Here is a 19,123-nt window from a genome sequence, read left to right as displayed (position 1 = left end):
GACCCTATTAGTGAATCAATATTAAAGTCAAAATATGCTATCTTTACCGACTAATAACAGTATCGTAATTATATCCGTTCTTAATCAGTTTGTTTGAATGTTTTGTTAGCCTTTGAGGTGAATACTGACATTTTTGTGCCTTGTAAAGTATATAACCGTAAAAGATTGGATGTGAAATACCTGAACGTATAAGATGTCTGCATATTGTGTTATATATACGAATGATGTCCTTGTACTGATGATAAAATTTAGTAAATGTTTTCACTAGTTAGTGATATCGAAAACCCTGGTGTAATACATTTTCAGTAATATATAAATTTCTGTCTCTAACGTTTGTAGGACTCGGAGGTGCGATGAGGACGCTGAAGTGCGATGGTCCCGCTGAAGTGCGATGGTCCCGCTGAAGTGCGATGGTCTACGCCGAAGTGCGATGGTCCCGCTGAAGTGCGATTGTCTACGCCGAAGTGTAATGGTCCTAGGCCTATACGTTGTTTCTCCCATGAGTGCCTCGATTATAATATTTTAATGAAGAGAGTTTGTCTGCAGACCCAAATGTATTGAGGGAATGTCACGCACAATCGTACGCTAAAAAGAACCTTTTGTAAATTTCCCCTGCCCTACCTCTTTCGCGTAGTATTTGTATTTGTAAGTTTATAAAACCCTCACCATGTCCGTAACTGCCAGTAGTCCTTTTTTGTTTAGTTTATCATTGTCATTTTGCTTAAACAATTAATTAGTTGCTTTTGTTACCTATTCTGATATCGTACTCTAACGTCTTTTAAACTTTATTAAATTAGTAAAATTTTGAGTTTAGGGACCAACTGAAAGTCCACCTCCAGATGTGGGCTTTTTTCGCTGTGTTGAAGACCTTTTGGTGGGCGAGAAATCGAGAAAGCGAGAAAGCGAAAACGCGAAATCGAAAAATTCATTTCGTGTTTTCGCTGTCGTGTTTTTGCTTTCGTGTATTCGCGTTTTTGCTTTCTCAATTTCTCGATTTCCCGATTTCGCGTATGCAAAGTGAAAGGAGAAAACACGAAAAAGCGAAAAGGCGAAATGAACGCATCCGGCTACCATAAAAGACAGTTCATTCTACCTTATTGCTTGACTTCGATATTTGACAATGATGATCGATGGAGAATCGACCAATCGAAGTGCAGGTTTCCTATATTATTCTTCAAAATCATCTGAAAATGGGAAAAACGTAATGCGACTGTCATACAAGTGAAAGGTTTAGCTAAATTAAAAACCAGGTTTAATCCACAATTTTCTGCATACGAAAATGCCTGTACCAAGTCAGGAATATGACAGTTGTTATCCATTCTTTTGAGCTTTTGATTTTGCCATTGACTAGGATATGTGCAATATTTCTTGAATATTGCACATATCCTAGTAACCTCATACTGTTTGTTTTTTATTTGGAAGAACTGTATTCTGATTCTAAGGCTCAGATAATCTTTGTGGAAAATTTCATCGTAGAAGAACTAGAAAAGGACAATTTGTTTAATTATTGCAAAATTTTTAAATCTTTATTTTTGACCTTTGACCTTGATTAAACGAAAGTTTCACTAACGATGCTTTTACGACCGGACAATGAAAAAAGAACAGATAATAAGCTTTCGAATGGTATATAATATAGCTATGTGTTAGGTTGGTGCATTAAAGTCCTTACCGTTTTGAAAAATATCACTTGTCTAATTGTGACATTTTGATTGAGGGTGGATATTTCTGCATAGGTGTAAACGCTTACTCTGCCGACACACTTGTTTTCGCTTCTTTCGGAGCTAATAAAATTTCCTCATTTTTGTTGGTAACCATGAACTATCAATTCTTAATCGGTATACGTGATTTGTACCAAGGGTTAACTATTGTCATAATACTTACAGGAAAACAGTACATGGGATGTTATTATGACCAAGCGACAAGAACCTTACCATACGGAAAACTTGACCTCTCCTATATGACCAATGATTTATGTGAATCACATTGCTGTTCATTTTTGAATGACGCTACTTACATGGGAACTCAGGTATGTGTTAAAAGACTATTTTTAACTTCCAATTCTTTGTCCACACAGCAATCAGTTGGTTCTGTTGTTTTTGCTTTTATACTTCCGATTGGCTAATGGAAGAGCTTGATACATATTGTTTACCAATCGGATCACACAAAGGCAATTCCCGTAATGTTGATATTATTTGTAACATGGCCTGATCTACACCAATAAAGATTGGTTTTGACTTTAAATTTATTAAGAGATCATTATAAGAGTCTTATTTGAGTTTATAGTCTAATAAGGTAACTACAGAAAACATATGGAATCATTACGTAAAAAACCTTCCTAACATACTAGCATAAACAAATGCCTATTGTAGCTTAAAACAACATCAAAAATAAGAAGTCTTACAACATTGGACATCTCACTAACATCTATCGTTTAACATCATTATTTCAAGAAACTATACAGATATGAGTTTATTATAAAAAGGTGGAGGACGGCATTCCATTATATCTACCCATCAGTATTTATCTGTTTTACAATATGAAGCCGATTATGTTTGAAGGGGTATTAACTGCAAAGTTCATGTTAACCAATTTGAATTCAAATTCAAGATTTATAACATACTATAACGTATATTTAAATTATGAAAAGTCTAAAATAAACAATTTACCATTCATTGGCTCGATGGTTTGTATCACGTTCCGGGTGTATTTTAGTCTAGAGGCGATCTAATTACCCATCAAGATGACATCTGAGACTGCCAACATTCATACTAGTATAACCCGAATTAAACATACATATCGATATAAATAGATAGATAGCGAACGTGTGCAATTGGAATTTTCAAGGTCTTCTTGATTTATAATTATATGTTAAAGATAAATGTTACTCATCGTTTTTACCTGTATAAGAATGATAAGCTTTCGTATATCGAATCAGTTAACCAAATGGTTAACCGTTGTTTCACTGTCTATTTTGAGATTCTTGTCCTTTAAATAACCGAACATGCTTAATTCATGCGTAACAATTCTCTAGCTAAGGGGTTCAATAGAAGGTCACATAAGTACGGATTCGATGAGGTCGTAATAATTCATCGGCGATTTTTCCTAGCTTATTTTGACAAAAATTGAACGAAACAGGCTCCTAAAAGCAAATCATTCTTTCACTATTTCACTTTCATTAACGATTGAACAAAAAAAAAAACAATTTTAGATCTCGAAGCTAACGTCTCTTTAAACTAAGTCTTTTTGACATTCAAACGAATGTGAAGATATTTCGTACCTTAAAACTATATAATTTAAAAAAAAAAAAGAAGCATTGTCAAATATGTTCTGACAAGGATACGTACCGAGTCAGGAAAATGGCAGTTGTTATCTTATAGTTTGTTTCTGTGTGTGTAACATATTGTCGTTTGTTTTTAGTTGCACTTTAGTGTTTATGTTGTTTCGTTGTTTTCCACTTATAGGTAATGTGTTTCTCACGGTTTTAGTTTGTAGCCCGGATTTATGACTTTCGAACAGCAGTATATTACTGTTGCCTTTATTTATATGTCACACTTGTATGTTTTCATCTTAAATATGTTGTAAGGCAAGTTTCCAATCGTTGTAGATAAAACATAACCGAAAATAACTAAACAGTTGAGCAAGACTATGCTGTTTTAGTTATATGCTATGCTTTTTTTTAACCTTTATGATTTGCCTTCTATTTCACTTATTTCAATCTAAAATATTTCGTGGAAGAATAAATAAAACACGCAAAGCTATACATTTAGCCAAAGTCGCATATGCTAATGTTTAATATGTTTACTTATAAATCAACATGACGATTTATTACAGGCCTGGTACCAGTGCTTTTGTACAAATGTTACTAACAATGCCAGTTTTGTACAAAGAGACCCTGATGATTGTAATATGGCCTGTGGTGGAAATCCAGGTGAAACGTGTGGAGGTTCATGGAGTTTGAGCGTATATAAGATAGGTAAGATATCAGTAATATGGGGTTATTGCATTTGCATGAGAGAAAATTCATATATTAGCTTCAGTAAATTGACACCCCTAAAAGGATAATATTTTTTTTTAAAGTGAACGACAAAAAAAGGAAAACGAAGAAAAAACCCCAGAAAAACAGTTTACTACAGTTGTTTTTGCATTGAAACCTGAAGACTGTGCATAACAAATCCCAGTTAAATTGGGTTGATATCAGGTGCAAAATGGTAAGCAGATCCTGTTCTGCACGTGACACAAGTGTGTTACTAATGGTAAATTCAAAATTCGGTGAGTGTTTTTTTGTAATGCCACAATAAATAAAATAAAATTTTGACAAGCAAAGCAAATCAAGTTTTGAAGCTATGTGATACAATATTGCATGTGTTAGATTTATTTCTAGAAATATCTAAATGTTTATAAATTATTATTCTTATTTCATACCGTTGTATATGTAATCTTTCAATTACTAGCATGTAGTTTAGCAGTTAAGTCAGACAAATATAATTTTATGCATACTCCAACGTTATTTTGTGTATGCTGTATAGTTTTCTTATTTTTTAAATCATAATAATCTTTCTTTTTCTATATAGATACGACATTGATATTTTTAGTATATGACATTCAGTTTAAGGCAAATGGACATATACTTAAAAACAAGTTTTTGATGTACATATGGAGGAAAGAGTACTTTACTTTCATCATTTTGGTGAACAAAAGTAATCAATCTAAGGGAGCAATATTTTCACTTAAAAAAGGTGCATTATGGTCGTTCTTTAAACATGAATATTCCTTCTAAAAGATATTTTGAGCTAAAAACGTTGCAATGGACCCCTTGTTTTTTTTTAAATAAATTGTTTATAAACAAAACAAAGTTAGAAAATCGAAAGACATTTGAGACACAGCAATTGTTGGTGTACACATGTGATATGGAGGGTGCATACAACTAATTTGTCCTACTTAAAAGCCAAATGACATACAACTGTAATTCAAAGATTATATATAAAAACGGTATGAAATAAAAATAATAATTTATAAACATTTGTATATTGCTGGCGTATATTTGAATTTTGAAATTATAATCTCAGTGTTCGGGAACAACCTTCATTATAATCAACCAAGTGGAACTTATCCATTCCATCACCACACATGTTCTTTGAAAAAGATAAAAGGTAAAAAATATTAAATCATTTAAGAATATTCATTGTCCATCAGAATACTAGGGTTCCATTTGTACATTTGCAGTTTATGCAGGGTTTGATCTACGTTACAACAAATGTCTAATTTTCAGAGTGTTTAACCGACACAACGGCAGCTACTAATTCGCCATCTACAAGCTACACACCATCTGTGACTACAGAAATTACAACGGAATCAACTCTACCATCAACTACCGGCTTGCTAAAATCCACTCTAACACCAACAGTAGCAGATAGATGTCCCGAGTGCTCATGTGCAAACTGTTTGCAGATAAATAGCACTGTCTGGACAGCTGAAGAACTATATGAAAAACTTGAGTTGTTGAGGAATGCAATTTCTATAAACAGGAAGGAAACAAAATCGTACAAAGCCACTAAAACATCTGCATATGATCCGCGAAAGTCTTCGAGAAATATTGGTATTGTCGGCGTCGCTATACTGATTGCTCCTGTTATATTTGTAATTGTTATGGATATCCAAAGGATCTTTAAATGATGACTTTGTACCAAGTTCGTTTCTGTGTGTGTCGCATTGCCGTTTTGTTTTTTTGTTGCACTTCAGTTATTCTGTTGTGTTGTTTGCCTCTTATAGTTGAAGTGTTTACCTCAGTTTAAGTTTATTACCCGGATTGGTTTTCCCTCAATCTAACAGCGATATACTACTGTTGCCTTTATTTGTTGAACCATATATACAAACCACTTGTTTGGGGAAAGAAATGTAGTTGAGTAACAGTATCTATATATTTAAGAATTGAAGAATATTGTAAAATACATGAAATAAAAACCTTTGAAATCCATATTTATATATTTCTTGTAAAACAATAATTGTAAATGAAAGTTATACCTTTAATTGTGTGCAATAGTATGAACATACTATCATATAGATCAAAGCTGGAACTTTAAGGGAGCAAAATAGATTTACCATCACTTGGAACGCTCACAGTACTTATGTGCACAACATAATCTGCCTGAAATGTACTATCTAAGATTGAATGTTTTTAAATTTCAACTGTTACTCCACAAAAAAAAGTAGTTTGTATTTCATATAGATGTAAAATATAAGAAAAATATATATTATTGGCTAGATTGTAGACTTTATATATTTTGTTAATTTCACCAGATTTCCACTTGTCTAATTGGAAAAATATCTGGTAATTTGTGAAAGATATAGAAGAACGGTCAACCAACTCGTCGTTTAAGAAGTGTATAATCCATTTCAAATGTTGTATTTAAATCACAATAAGCGAGTATAAACATTTGTCTAGTACTATTATGTAATTCATGGTAGGTTTTATGCAGCACCAAAACGTATAAATCACGTTTTATGGACACTACTATAATATGATTCGTATTTTTAAAAAAGCTTTTCTAACTCGAGTTTAGTCTTCTTTTGTTTTGTTGCTTATTTTTTACTTTGTTGAGTTGTTATACTACTCCTGCATTTATACCATCTAAAGTCAAATGAATAAATGTAAGCAGTTGTTTTATAGTCTGATAAACCTAAAGTAAAACCGAGAACAAAGCTTACGCTCACAGCAGTGATGGATCCAGAAAGTATTCAAGGAGTGTCACCAATGCGAACCTTTATTAATGCCTTGAAGGTAGTAACAAGGCATAGTATAACCTATGGGAATATGGCAGTTGTTATCAAATAGTTCGTTTCTATGTGCGTTTGCGTTTGCATTTGTTGCACTTTAGTGTTGTTCATTAGTTTTCCTTATATTGATGATGTGTTTCCCTCGGCTTTGGTTTGTAATCCTGATTTTTTTTTAATCGAAATTTTACTTTTGAACACCGGTAAACTACTGTGCCCTTATTTACAAAATTGATTCATTTCCAATTTCCTTCAGATATTTTGAACAAAAGTCTAAGCGATCCAGTGAAATTATAAGTGTAAATCATAATGTACGTGAAAATCCAGAGGGTTGACAGGGATAAAAAAAGTACCCTCCCAGGAATTCTTCCGATCATCATTAAAACACTAAAAGTGTATTGGAACGTTAAATATGATATAGTATGTAGAGCGTTCCATACTCTATGTACTTTAAGAACCATTGAAGTCATTATTTTAGGAGTCAGTCAGTGGTATATCCCATGACATTATTACTGTCCCTATCAAACCATCCTAATTTTCCAGTGACAGTTCAAATTTTTCGACATTTATCTTATTAAAACCAGTACCTTATTGTAATATCTAACTATTGTATTTATGGTCTATTCGTTCTCGTCTGACACATGCATTGAATATCTACCACTGAACGTTAAAAACAACAAGCAGTCATAATGAAAAAAAAACAATATTCATTAAGTTATAGATAATGCATATTTTAAGGTTTTTCTTGTCGTAGAACACATGGGTGTCAGGATTGATCAATATGAAAGACCAACCGTAGGCTGTACAATTCGTCCCAACCTCACTGGTATCACAAACCCATTGTTTCCACTTTGTACATATATTTAGCCTTGTATTCATAACTAGTTTATTCATCACTTTTATATATTGTTTACTTGTTACTCCCACATGTGTTTCCTATGAAATTTTGGAAGCGAATGCATGTATCAAAATATATTAAGACGTGTCTCCTTTGTTGTCGCTGAAGTCAATCTTCAGTGGAGTAGTTTGATACCTATTTCAAGTGAATCAAACTTTTAAGGGCTTTATCAGTCCATGCATCATACTAGTTTATAGACTGCGATTATGCTCTTTAGTCGGTTTATTTTCTCTTTGACATATTCCCCATTTCCATTTTCAATTTTATGTAACCATGAATAGTAAGTAAAGAACAAATCGGCGTCTTTGGCATGTATAGGTTACAAAAGCTGAAAATATATAGGGATTTGATTTCATGATAGCTTTTTGCTAAAGGCTGGTGAAATTTTATATGCATATTTTCACGACGAGAACAAATATACAATAAAATAACAAAGTTGGAAGACCGGTACAAGCATGATGAAGGACAATCATTTGAAATGCATCTTGAAAAAGAATTTTGTCTTGTAACAGACTTTCTGGAAACCCCTGAAATAGTTGTTGCAATAGGTTTGTAAAGCGCAGAGAGCGTTTGAGCACTAAAAATACGATACATCGAAGTTAACAGTCCTATTTCGTCTTGCAAAGACTGAATATTGCTACATTCTGTACAAACATTGTTCGTCTCTATTAAAATTACCATTCACCTGATTAAATGAATCGGTTAACCTCTCCAACAACAAACTTTATATGATAAAATATTTCTGTACTTGTAATAAATCGTTAACTTAACTAAATTTTCAATGAAAACAAATGAGTCAGATAGTAATATGCACAACTGCAAATAGTTGTATAATGATTATAAGATAATAGATTTTATTTTAAGGTGTTACACACATGATTGCGATAATTTGAAAGGTTCAGTATACAGAGTTTAGTTTAAATGGCTATAAACAAGGACATAACTTATAGGTGCTTCTTTGTGGATAAATGATTGTTAGTTGTGTCGAGGACAAGAAGTTGCAAGCGGATAACGTGATTGCACAAACAAAAACATTACATAAAAGAAGGATTAATAATGGCAGTTTCTGAAATGAAATTACCCATTTAAATATTTTTTTCCATTTTTAAATTCCATTTAGAGCTATTCTGAAACTATACAATAGTTCTAGAGGACGATTTTAATAGACTTAGACCTGATGACTCACAATAGGTTATATATTTCTTCGTTGTTGGAGAGGTTAGATAATTCTACATAAGAAAATGCCTGTACTTAGTCAAGAATAAGACTTTATTATCCATTTGTTTGATGTGTTTGAGCTTATGATTTTGCCATTTGATTAAACCTTCCATTTTGAATTTTGTCGGAGTTTAGTATTTTTGTGATTTTACTTTTCCTCACAATTATTATCGAATTAAAGAATCGTGACAATTGTGTCGTTAAGTACAGACAAGGAAATTAATTTACATATATAGCTTTAAAATTTATGTTTGGTGATTTACTATTCTTGCCTCTTGATATACCACCCTGCTCATTCACTCTTAGTTCTTGTATGACGACTTTCAGATGTAAGCAGAACTCGTCAGCGATGTCACAATGGCTTTCAGAAGAGAAGTTATCATAGACGCCACAATATCTGAGATGACATTACCAATATGAATAAGAAAATGATGTATGAGTGCCAATGAGACGAGTATCCATCCCAAGTCACAATGTATAAAAAAATTAACAATTATAGGTCAAAGTACGGACAGCCTCCAACACGGTGTCTAGGCACACACCGAACAATAAGATGTAAAAGGCTACAAAATGACAAGTGTAAAAGAATTCAAAAAGGAAATACAACGTTCTATTTATCTATAAAAAAAAACACGAGAAACGAAACACACCTATGAACCACATCAACAACAACCACTGAAAAACTGGCTCCTGACTTAGGACGGGTTTATAAAAAATACAGCGAGTTGAAACTTTTAACAGACACCGACCTTCACCCTAACCCGATACAGAAGTTTAACATTACAACATGAAAAGACAATGAGATATCAATTGAAATGGCTTTACTTAATTGGACAAAAACTCAACCATAGACAAAATGGCTTTGAATAAAACAACGGATACTGATAAATTTGAAGATAATAATTTTGTAGTTACCCGTACGGAAGTAAAAAAAACCATTTTTTTTTACAAAATAGATACATTTGTAGTTCAGAGTACTTTCGCCAATGGTAATAATTCCTAAGGAAGTGAAAAGTAGAAACAAGAAATAGCACGTCAGGCAGTCAACAACATTGCTTTGTATGAAAACTTTAGACTAAGTACCGAAATTGAGTAACATGGCGTTAAATAAGATCTGCTTCTATTGACGGGTAAGCAGTTTTTATCTACTATTGACGGGTAAGCACAGTTTTCGTCCAACCAATAGCACACACAGTTATGCTATGACAGGTGGATATCGAACATAGTCATATGTGGAAAGATTAAAGCGGGACAATATTTACAAATATAACCGTGATCATATGTGACAAGATGGTTCGTAACCGTCAATCAATTTACACTATTTGACTCATGACATTTGACCATTTTTTTACGTTCAACAAACAACCAGTGGTGAAAACTCATCAATAATGTTGTGCTGCTTTTTATATCTATATATATATCTTAGTGTGTGTGTTTTATATTTTACGTCAATGCAAAAAAACAACAAATTAAGTCTAGTAAAATGTTTTATGATAAGAACGATGAATTCTGTGATTTGTAAAATTTATAAAATAACTATATAGTATTAAAATCAGGAGATGATTGCAAATGAGACAACTATCCACTAAATTTAAATGAAGTAGATGTAAGTAATTATAGGCAACCACAACTATGAGAAAAACCCAAACCGTATAGTCGGCTATAAAGGCTCCGACATGAGTATTATAACAGTGCAAATATATTTTTCATTATTATAAACAAATACAAGAAAATCAAGTCTTTTAGAGATATACGGATGCAAAAGTACAAAGTCCGACAAACTTTTTGATATTTGATTAATGTGTTAATTAATTAAGATAGAACGTTACTGTAAATATTCCTTAATATTTGTACATGCACGAAAAAAGTGAATACTGCCCAGCCTTTTGGAATCAAAGTTGAAAATAAGTATTTTGAATAATAGATTAAACACCGTTCAATAATTATAAATTGTCTTTTCAGCATGTTCATTTTGTTGTAGGAAAAAAACATGGCTTTTGTTTCGTTTAAGTTTTGTTATCAATTTATTACACATGCTAGAGTGCGCAATTATACCACATTGTTTCCCCTATTTCTATAATTTAAATGCAATTACATAGTTTATTGTACGTTTCTTCAACAAAACATGTTTGGCTAACCAGGTTATATAAGAGCAACTAAAAGAGACAAAAAATATCAATTAACAGTCTTCAGTGTAGATATACTTTTAACAAGGCAATTTTAACATACTAAAAATAAAATAAATAATCTCCTCCTTATACCCTCCTTTTTTTGCAACAAAAACCCTACATCAATCCACATGAAAAAGTTTCATATTCAACTTTCTAAAAATATATACAGATAGCGATAACTTTATTGAACTATCACTGCATACCAAATTGTCCTGTCGTATTGCATTTAGTATAAAAACAAATATAAAATTATTATCTTTTGCACTTGTTAAATAACTTGATAAGTATAGGGCATACGTACTGCAAACAGGAAAAAGACGATTTGATAGGTAAAGTAAGTATAATAAAACTGTTATAAGCGAGAACATGGTATACACTTAATACATGTGCATTTGTTATATTTTGATTAAGATACAAATTAAAATTTCATCCTCCATATTATTCTTTCTTCTTTTGACCGCGATAAGGACACCGTCAGGCAACGGCAAGCACGGTTTTCAAAAAGTAAAAAAGAAATAAATACAAATAAGTATTTCTTGACAAACATTTTATAACTAATATTCGTGGACTATTTCGATTCAACGAATAAACGTTAAAGTTTCTCATCACCCAATGCAATATGTCTAACGTTAATAATATGCAGCTTTAACTATTTTTTGTTTTTGTACAATAATCTGATATACACAGCAGATGACGCATCGCTTATTTAAAAACCTGCTAAATGCCACACGAAAAATTATTTCCATAATATAAAATACAACATCTTTCACCATTGTCCTTCATTTTATGGACAGATTATTAATAATTTGAATCCTGCCTATTATGACAAAGATATTAATTTTCAGTTTTAACTTAGTTTCTCAATGACCTACCTAAATCAAACAAATGATCCTTTTGTTTATAAGAGAAACGCATTTTTGCTGATGGACATTTTATCTTTTTTGAAGCTTTGCATGCTTACTTTTTTCATTTTTGTTCACGATTATTTCATGCAGGTGTGTTGCCGAATAAGGGTTATTTGCATACTGTCTTGGGCAAAGTTATATTTATTTTCAGCTCCTTCTATCTCATTATATTCATTTTCAAAATGAATCTGATGGACTCAATGACTGAGGTTTTTCTAAAAACATGACGATAGTGTGCCATCCTTCTTCCCGAAATTCAAAAAATGAAGTAATTCAAAAACAGGAAGTAAAGTAGATGAAACACACATTGTTTGGTTTTTTGAAAGGTTAAGTTAATTTGATTTATCATTAATAAGAATGAAATATGAGGAAGAATTTTCAATAACAATTGTTGATGACTAGACACTGATAAAGAACATTAGATGCGTCCGAAACCATTAATATTGGTCGCTTTATCCAGTTCGCTCAAAGCAAAATCTTTGAAAACCAATGATGTATTAGTACGGGAAATTTTTGATATAATACCAAAACAAAGATGTGGTATGATTACCAATGAGACAACTTTTCAAAAGAGACCAAATGACACAGAAGTTGGAGCTATTAAAGCAAAAAGGAAAAAAAATAATTAAGTGAATTTATCTTTGGTTAATATTGTCTCAGGGAGTTGAAACCTTTGTTACAAAGATTTAAAAAAAAATGAATGTAATGAGTGATCAGTAGCAATTTAAAATCATGGCCGTGATATATACTTTGAATTTATCTATCAGTACAGATAAACATCTGCACCTGGAAAACAAGAAAGGTTAAAAGACATGAAAGGGGCTAGCTATGTAAAAAGGATATGCACTGTGTGTTTCAGAAACTAGATTTTTTTTATTTTTATTTTAAAATTCCTGTTTGAAACAATCAGAGGTAGATAGTCTGTAAACAAACCAAGTCAGGAGCCTGTAATTCAGGGGTTGTCGTTTGTTGATGTGTTACATATTTGTTTTTCATTATTTTTTTCGTACATAAAGTAGGCCGTTAGTTTTCTCATTCGAATAATTTTACATTTTTCATTTCGGGGCCTTTTATAGCTGACTATACGGTATGGGCTTTGCTCATTGTTGAAGACCGTATGGTCACCTATAGTTCTTAATTTCTGTGTCATTTGGTCACTAGTGAAGAGTTGTCTCATTGGCAATCATACTATATCTTCTTTTTTATATAAACACATGTATTTCTTTTGATACGATCCGTTTTGTAAATTTCTAATGTTTATGTTTATACGAAAGAACGATGTGTCTTTTGTAGCAGATATTGTCAAACTCGTAAATAGGAGAGCACTATGTACAAATGAAAATGAAGAACAATGCTAGGCACTAAGTAAATTAAAATACGAATTATCAACAACAACTGGGAAAGATAATGCTAACTTGAACCAAATTAATGTTAAAGGATCAATAATGTACCGACGTGCTCAAAACATTTTAAAAACCACACACATGTACTATGTTAAATATCTTAAAACAAACTTCCATGGCGATGACCTACCAGGGTAATTTGAATTTTGGAATTTTTGGTATGAAAATATGAAAGCGGGGGGGATCGTAATACCGTTTTTATTTATGTCTCCTCTTTTCAAACTTAGATTATCTGTACTAACATTTTCTTCACATGGTCTTAAAGTAAACAATTTAAGTATGAGGGAAAATAACTTTATAATACAACACCCAGATAAAACATAAATGAAATTCAAACATAGAGATATCGGTACCATCGCTAGGATAAAAGTTTCCTGTTATCACACTAAAGACTCGACCGAAGTACATACTTAATAGTATATACATAAGCCAATAAACTGAATTTATTTGTTTAAAAGAGACAAAAAATGTCAAATTACAGTAGTAAATTAGGTGTAGATGTTCTTTCAACAAAGCAATTCTCTCATACTGAAAACAATTAAAAAAATATCTCCTCCTTACACCCCCCTTTTTCAACAAATACCCCAAATCAATCCACATAAAATAATATCATATTCAACTTTCTAATAATAGAAATTACAGATAGCGATAACTTTATTGAACTATCACTGTCCTATTGCATCTAATATAAAAACAAATAAAAAATTATTATCTTTTGCACTTGCTTCAAATAACTTGATAAGGATAGGGCATACGTACTGGTCCGTGTACACATTTATCGTCCCTTGATTTTCGTTGTCCACGAATATAGTCCCTAGTGTGGACAGTATGTTACTTGTCAATTTTTTGTATACCCCTTCCAAATTTATTTATTTATGTTTTATGCCTCAAGTAGCAAGAAGGGGGATAAAATTACACTGTAAAAAAATTTGATTCATGAATTATAATGTAAAGTAGTGATTTGGTCCAGTTGAAAAAGGTTAAAAATTAGCATTTCGGAAGCTGTCAAAAGATTTCAAGACCCCCTTCACATAAAATTGTCCATATTCTGTCTTTAGCATGTTGAAATGTACTATTGTATTGTTTATTTTTGTATTTCTCTGTCCTGAATTTTCTAGCCACACAACTAGGTTCGTTTCTGTGTGTTTTGCATTGTCGTTTGGTTTTTGTTGCACATTAGTGTCTGTGATATTTCGTTGTTTTCTTCTTAAAGTTGATGTGTTTCCATCGGTTTTAGTTTGTAACCCGGATTTGTTTTCTCTAAATCGGCTAATGACTTTCGAACAGCTGTATACTACTATTGCCTTTTTTTCAAAGGTGTTTGTATTCTGCTATCTCATAATGTATTTTCTTGTAGTCTCATACAGTATTTTCTTGTAGTGTTCTATTGTATTTTCTTGTAGACCCTTATCAATGCTTATTATATATTTCTTGTAGTCTCATAGTGGGAATATTATTTCTGTAGTTTCAGTAGGAGGTTGTGTAATCTTTTGTTTGTGTAACTGTTGAGACATCCTGATATAGCAAATCTCAATAAAGTCAGTATGGCAATATGATAGCTAGCCCACATAAATGAGCAAAAAGGATCAAATAACTGCTCCAAAACAAACTGCAACCAAGGCAAATATAAGGGGTTTCTGTGTGTAAACCAAAACATAGTCTCAGCAAATATACTGGCTTAAAGCAGAAAGACAGTTAGAATAAATAATAATATTTATTAAAAAATCATTTAATTTTGGCCCTTGAGAAACACTCAGCATACAAACGGAATTTTGAGTTCCTGTCTGAGCAAGTCAGCTTGCAACCTTAAGTGTAAGGAAGAACCTGCCTGCCCTACAATGCGCCAGCCGGGAAATGTGAAGCGAGGGTTCTCCACTTAGGTGATGAGACTAGGCGTCTCATCGGCAGCCAGGTAGTGCAAGGTCTGCCCGGGGGATAGCCCATGTACTAGTGAAGTAGCAGGGGTCTATCAAACAGGCACTGGAATAAATTTGATAAAATGTGTCCCCGAAATGCTTGGGGATGAAAGAAGTTTCAGAAATGACCAGTGATAAAATTCCATTAAGGTCCAAAAACTCAGATGGAAACAGATGAGTGCCCCCAAGGATTAGGAGTTAGCATTGTCGTTTGGTTTTTGTTGCACATCAGTGTTTCTGTTATTTCGTTGTTTTCTTCTTAAAATTGATGTGTTTCCCTCAGTTTTAGTTTGTAACCGGATTTGTTTTCACTAAATCGGTTAATGACTTTCGAACAGCGGTATACTACTATTGCCTTTTTTTTTGTAAATGAAAATTAGATACGTTCGAAGCCTTTCCTTTTCCTTTTAATCGCTTTATCCGTGTCGCTCAAAGCTAAATCTTTGAAAGCCAATAATCTATTAGTACGGAAAATGTTTAAAGCTATTAAAATAGAAAGGAAAAAATAAAATAAGGCAAATTTATCTGAGGTCAATTTTGCCTTTAGGAGTTTAAAACCTTAGTTTCGAAGACTTTTTAAAAAAAAATTATTGCAATAAATCATCAGTAGCAATTAAAAACAATGGCCGTGTTGTATACTTCAAATTTATCTATCAGTACAGGAAGTACACCACTAATTCATGATCCCATTACTTTCTATGTTAAATTCCTCCATTTCAACCAGGCACACCTCTTTCATTTTAAGTTCAAATAAAGTGGCAATCATTGCACGTCAAAGCAACACTTTATGGCGTCTTCTACTGAAAAAATCAACATACCTTACATGGCATATAAGAAAGAACTGGTTCCCAGAACTTCGGATGTACCAAAACAGGTACTTCAGATCTGACAAACAGACCAAATGTACCCTCTTTTCAAAATTTTAAAATATTTTTTAAATATTTAAAATTAAAAGTCCAAAAGTGTTCTACAATGATCACCAGTCCTTCAGCTTTCATTTGATGTCAAAACTACCTAAATATCCTACATATTTTGAAAGTTACACTCATGCGTAGGAACTATTTTGCGTTAAATATGTACTACTTTCTGGTATGTGCTTTCTGGCCGGGCCCGAATTAGTGGTGTTACACCTATAACAGAACCAAACTTGCTATATTGACTTGAGCATTACTTTATTTCATTCTATGACCTATTTCAAGCAATAAAAAACACATAAAGCTTTAGTCCAAATAGTATTTTACTAATTTAAAGCTCAAATCGGACTGGTAGTAATATTTGGGTTATTCAAAGAAAACTGCATATGGATATTATATTTTGGTCAATATACTTTTTTATTCTCAATATCATTGTTTTATCTATTAATATCTTTTAGGAAGGCTATGTGCTTACCAATAGTCATATTCTTATCAGAAGTTCTTCATTAAATAAAAATATATTAGTCCAAAGTTCAGACATAATTGAGAATATTGTCCCCCCTTTTTTCTTTAATTTGGAAAAAGGCATTTTTTTTGTATAAACCATACTTATGTGGTTAAACATAGATTATTAGGAGCAATTTATATATCCCTCAGCTAGATAACTTGCTTAACTGGTTCAACATTGCATGTACAGTAAGATTTTGGAATTCTAATATGAGTATATACCATTTGCTTAGATTGTAAAAGGCTACCATAAGAAAAACAATAAAACTTAAAAATTCATAGGATTATTTGATCAAGAGCCTTTTTTGTACCATATACAAGTCATAATATACATGTTTTATTGATTTCAATCACAAATAATGCTAAAATATGAACTTGGAGTCAAGTCTTAACTGCATGCATGTTGTATGACCATAAAAGGCTAAACTACCTTAGTATGCCAATTTAAGAGCTGAAATTTCCCTTAAATAAAATTGTTAACCAAAAAAAGATGACTGAGCATGATTACTAACATCCAATTTGACTTGTTTTCATTGGAATAGGTACAACTTCTAAAATTTGGATTTCTGATGATTCTCTGTAATAGGAAGTACACCACTAATTCATGGTCCCATTACTTTCTATGTTAAATTCCTCCATTTCAACCAGGCACACCTCTTTCATTTTAAGTTCAAATAAAGTGGCAATCATTGCACGTCAAAGCAACACTTTATGGCGTCTTCTACTGAAAAAATCAACATACCTTACATGGCATATAAGAAAGAACTGGTTCCCAGAACTTCGGATGTACCAAAACAGGTACTTCAGATCTGACAAACAGACCAAATGTACCCTCTTTTCAAAATTTTAAAATATTTTTTAAATATTTAAAATTAAAAGTCCAAAAGTGTTCTACAATGATCACCAGTCCTTCAGCTTTCATTTGATATCAAAACTACCTAAATATCCTACATATTTTGAAAGTTACACTCATGCGTAGGAACTATTTTGCGTTAAATATGTACTACTTTCTGGTATGTGCTTTCTGGCCGGGCCCGAATTAGTGGTGTTACACCTACAGACAAACTTCTGCACCTGGAAAACTGGAAAAGTTAAATGGCATGAAAGGGCCTAGCTACATAAAACTTATATACACTGTGTGCTTCAGAAACAAGAAACTTTTTTTGAATTTTAAAATTCCTGTTTACATTCAGAGGTATATGGTAAAGTAAACAAACCAAGCCAGGAGACTGTAATTCAGTGGTTGTCGTTTGTTGTTGTGTTACATATTTGTTTTTCATTTTTTGTTACATAAATTAGGTTGTTAGTTTTCTCGTTCGAATTATTTTACATTTTTCATTTCGGGGCCTTTTATAGCTGATTAAACGGTATGGGCTTCCTCATTGTTGAAGACCGGATGGTCACTAGTGGAGAGTTGTCTAATTGGCAATCAAACTATATTTTCTTTTTTATGTAAATACATGTATTTCATTTGATACGATTCATTCTGTAAATTTCTAATGTTAAGTTTATAAAAAAAAAAAGGGACATAGGAAAATGTGGTGTGAGTTCCAATGAGACAACTCTCAATCCAAATAAAAATTTAAAAAAGTAAAAAACGATGTGTCTTTTGTAGCAGATATTGTCAAACCCATAAATAGGAGAGTACTATATGCAAATAGAAAATGAAAAACAATGCAATACACTAATGAAATTCAAATACGAATTATCAACAACAACTAGGAAAGATAATGCTAGTGCTAACTTAAACCAAATCATCACATGTTAAGGGAGCAATACTGTACCGATGTGCTCAAGACATTTATACAAACACACACATGCACTATGTCCAATATCTTAAAACAAAATTCCATGGCGATGACCTCCCAGGGTTATTTAGTATTTAGAAATTTTGGTAAAAAATATACAAGCGGATGGATCGTGATACCGTTTTTATTTATGTACCCTTTTTTATCTTTAATTCTTTGTTTCAACTTTTTCTTCACATCGTCTTACATTTAACAATTTAAGTAAGAGGAAAAATAACTGTATAGTACAACATCCAAATAAAACATAAACTGTGGGAAAAGTATGAAGTTCAAACATAGCGATAACGATGCCATCGCTAGAATAAATGTTTCCTGTAAACACACTAAACACTCGACCAAAGAACAAACTTAATTGTATATACATGAGCAAATTAACTGAATTTAGTTTTCTCACTTTTAGAAGAAAGTTTTTAAGTTGATACACCTCCAACCAAAATGTCAGAACCTACAATCACAGTTTGTCCAGGACTGTACAGACTTAATCTGAACTTAATGCATATTGGAGACGCACGTCAAATAGAAAAAAGAAGGGAAATATTAGAAGATGCAAAAGTAAAGGAAAATGAGATTGTACAACAAGCTATCACTCTCATGGAAAATCTAATTGACAAT

At 32.2% G+C, this 19,123-nt stretch overlaps 1 protein-coding gene across 1 annotated transcript in view; it reads left to right on the top strand.

Annotated features, from left to right (window-relative positions):
• Window positions 1–5,673, top strand: part of LOC139515139 (uncharacterized) — a 37,098-nt gene extending 31,425 nt beyond the window's left edge. The window contains exons 2-4 of the mRNA XM_071304700.1: window positions 1,884–2,026; window positions 3,832–3,973; window positions 5,270–5,673. Coding sequence (XP_071160801.1) covers window positions 1,884–2,026; window positions 3,832–3,973; window positions 5,270–5,673 — 689 coding nt within the window. The remainder of the gene's footprint in view (window positions 1–1,883; window positions 2,027–3,831; window positions 3,974–5,269) is intronic.
• The last annotated feature ends 13,450 nt before the right edge of the window (window positions 5,674–19,123 follow it).

Source organism: Mytilus edulis, chromosome 3 (genome assembly GCF_963676685.1).
Source record: "Mytilus edulis chromosome 3, xbMytEdul2.2, whole genome shotgun sequence".
NCBI classification, from domain to species: Eukaryota; Metazoa; Mollusca; class Bivalvia; order Mytilida; family Mytilidae; genus Mytilus; species Mytilus edulis.
Note: the sequence above shows the minus strand (reverse complement) of the source record. Positions and strands in the feature narration are given on the sequence as shown.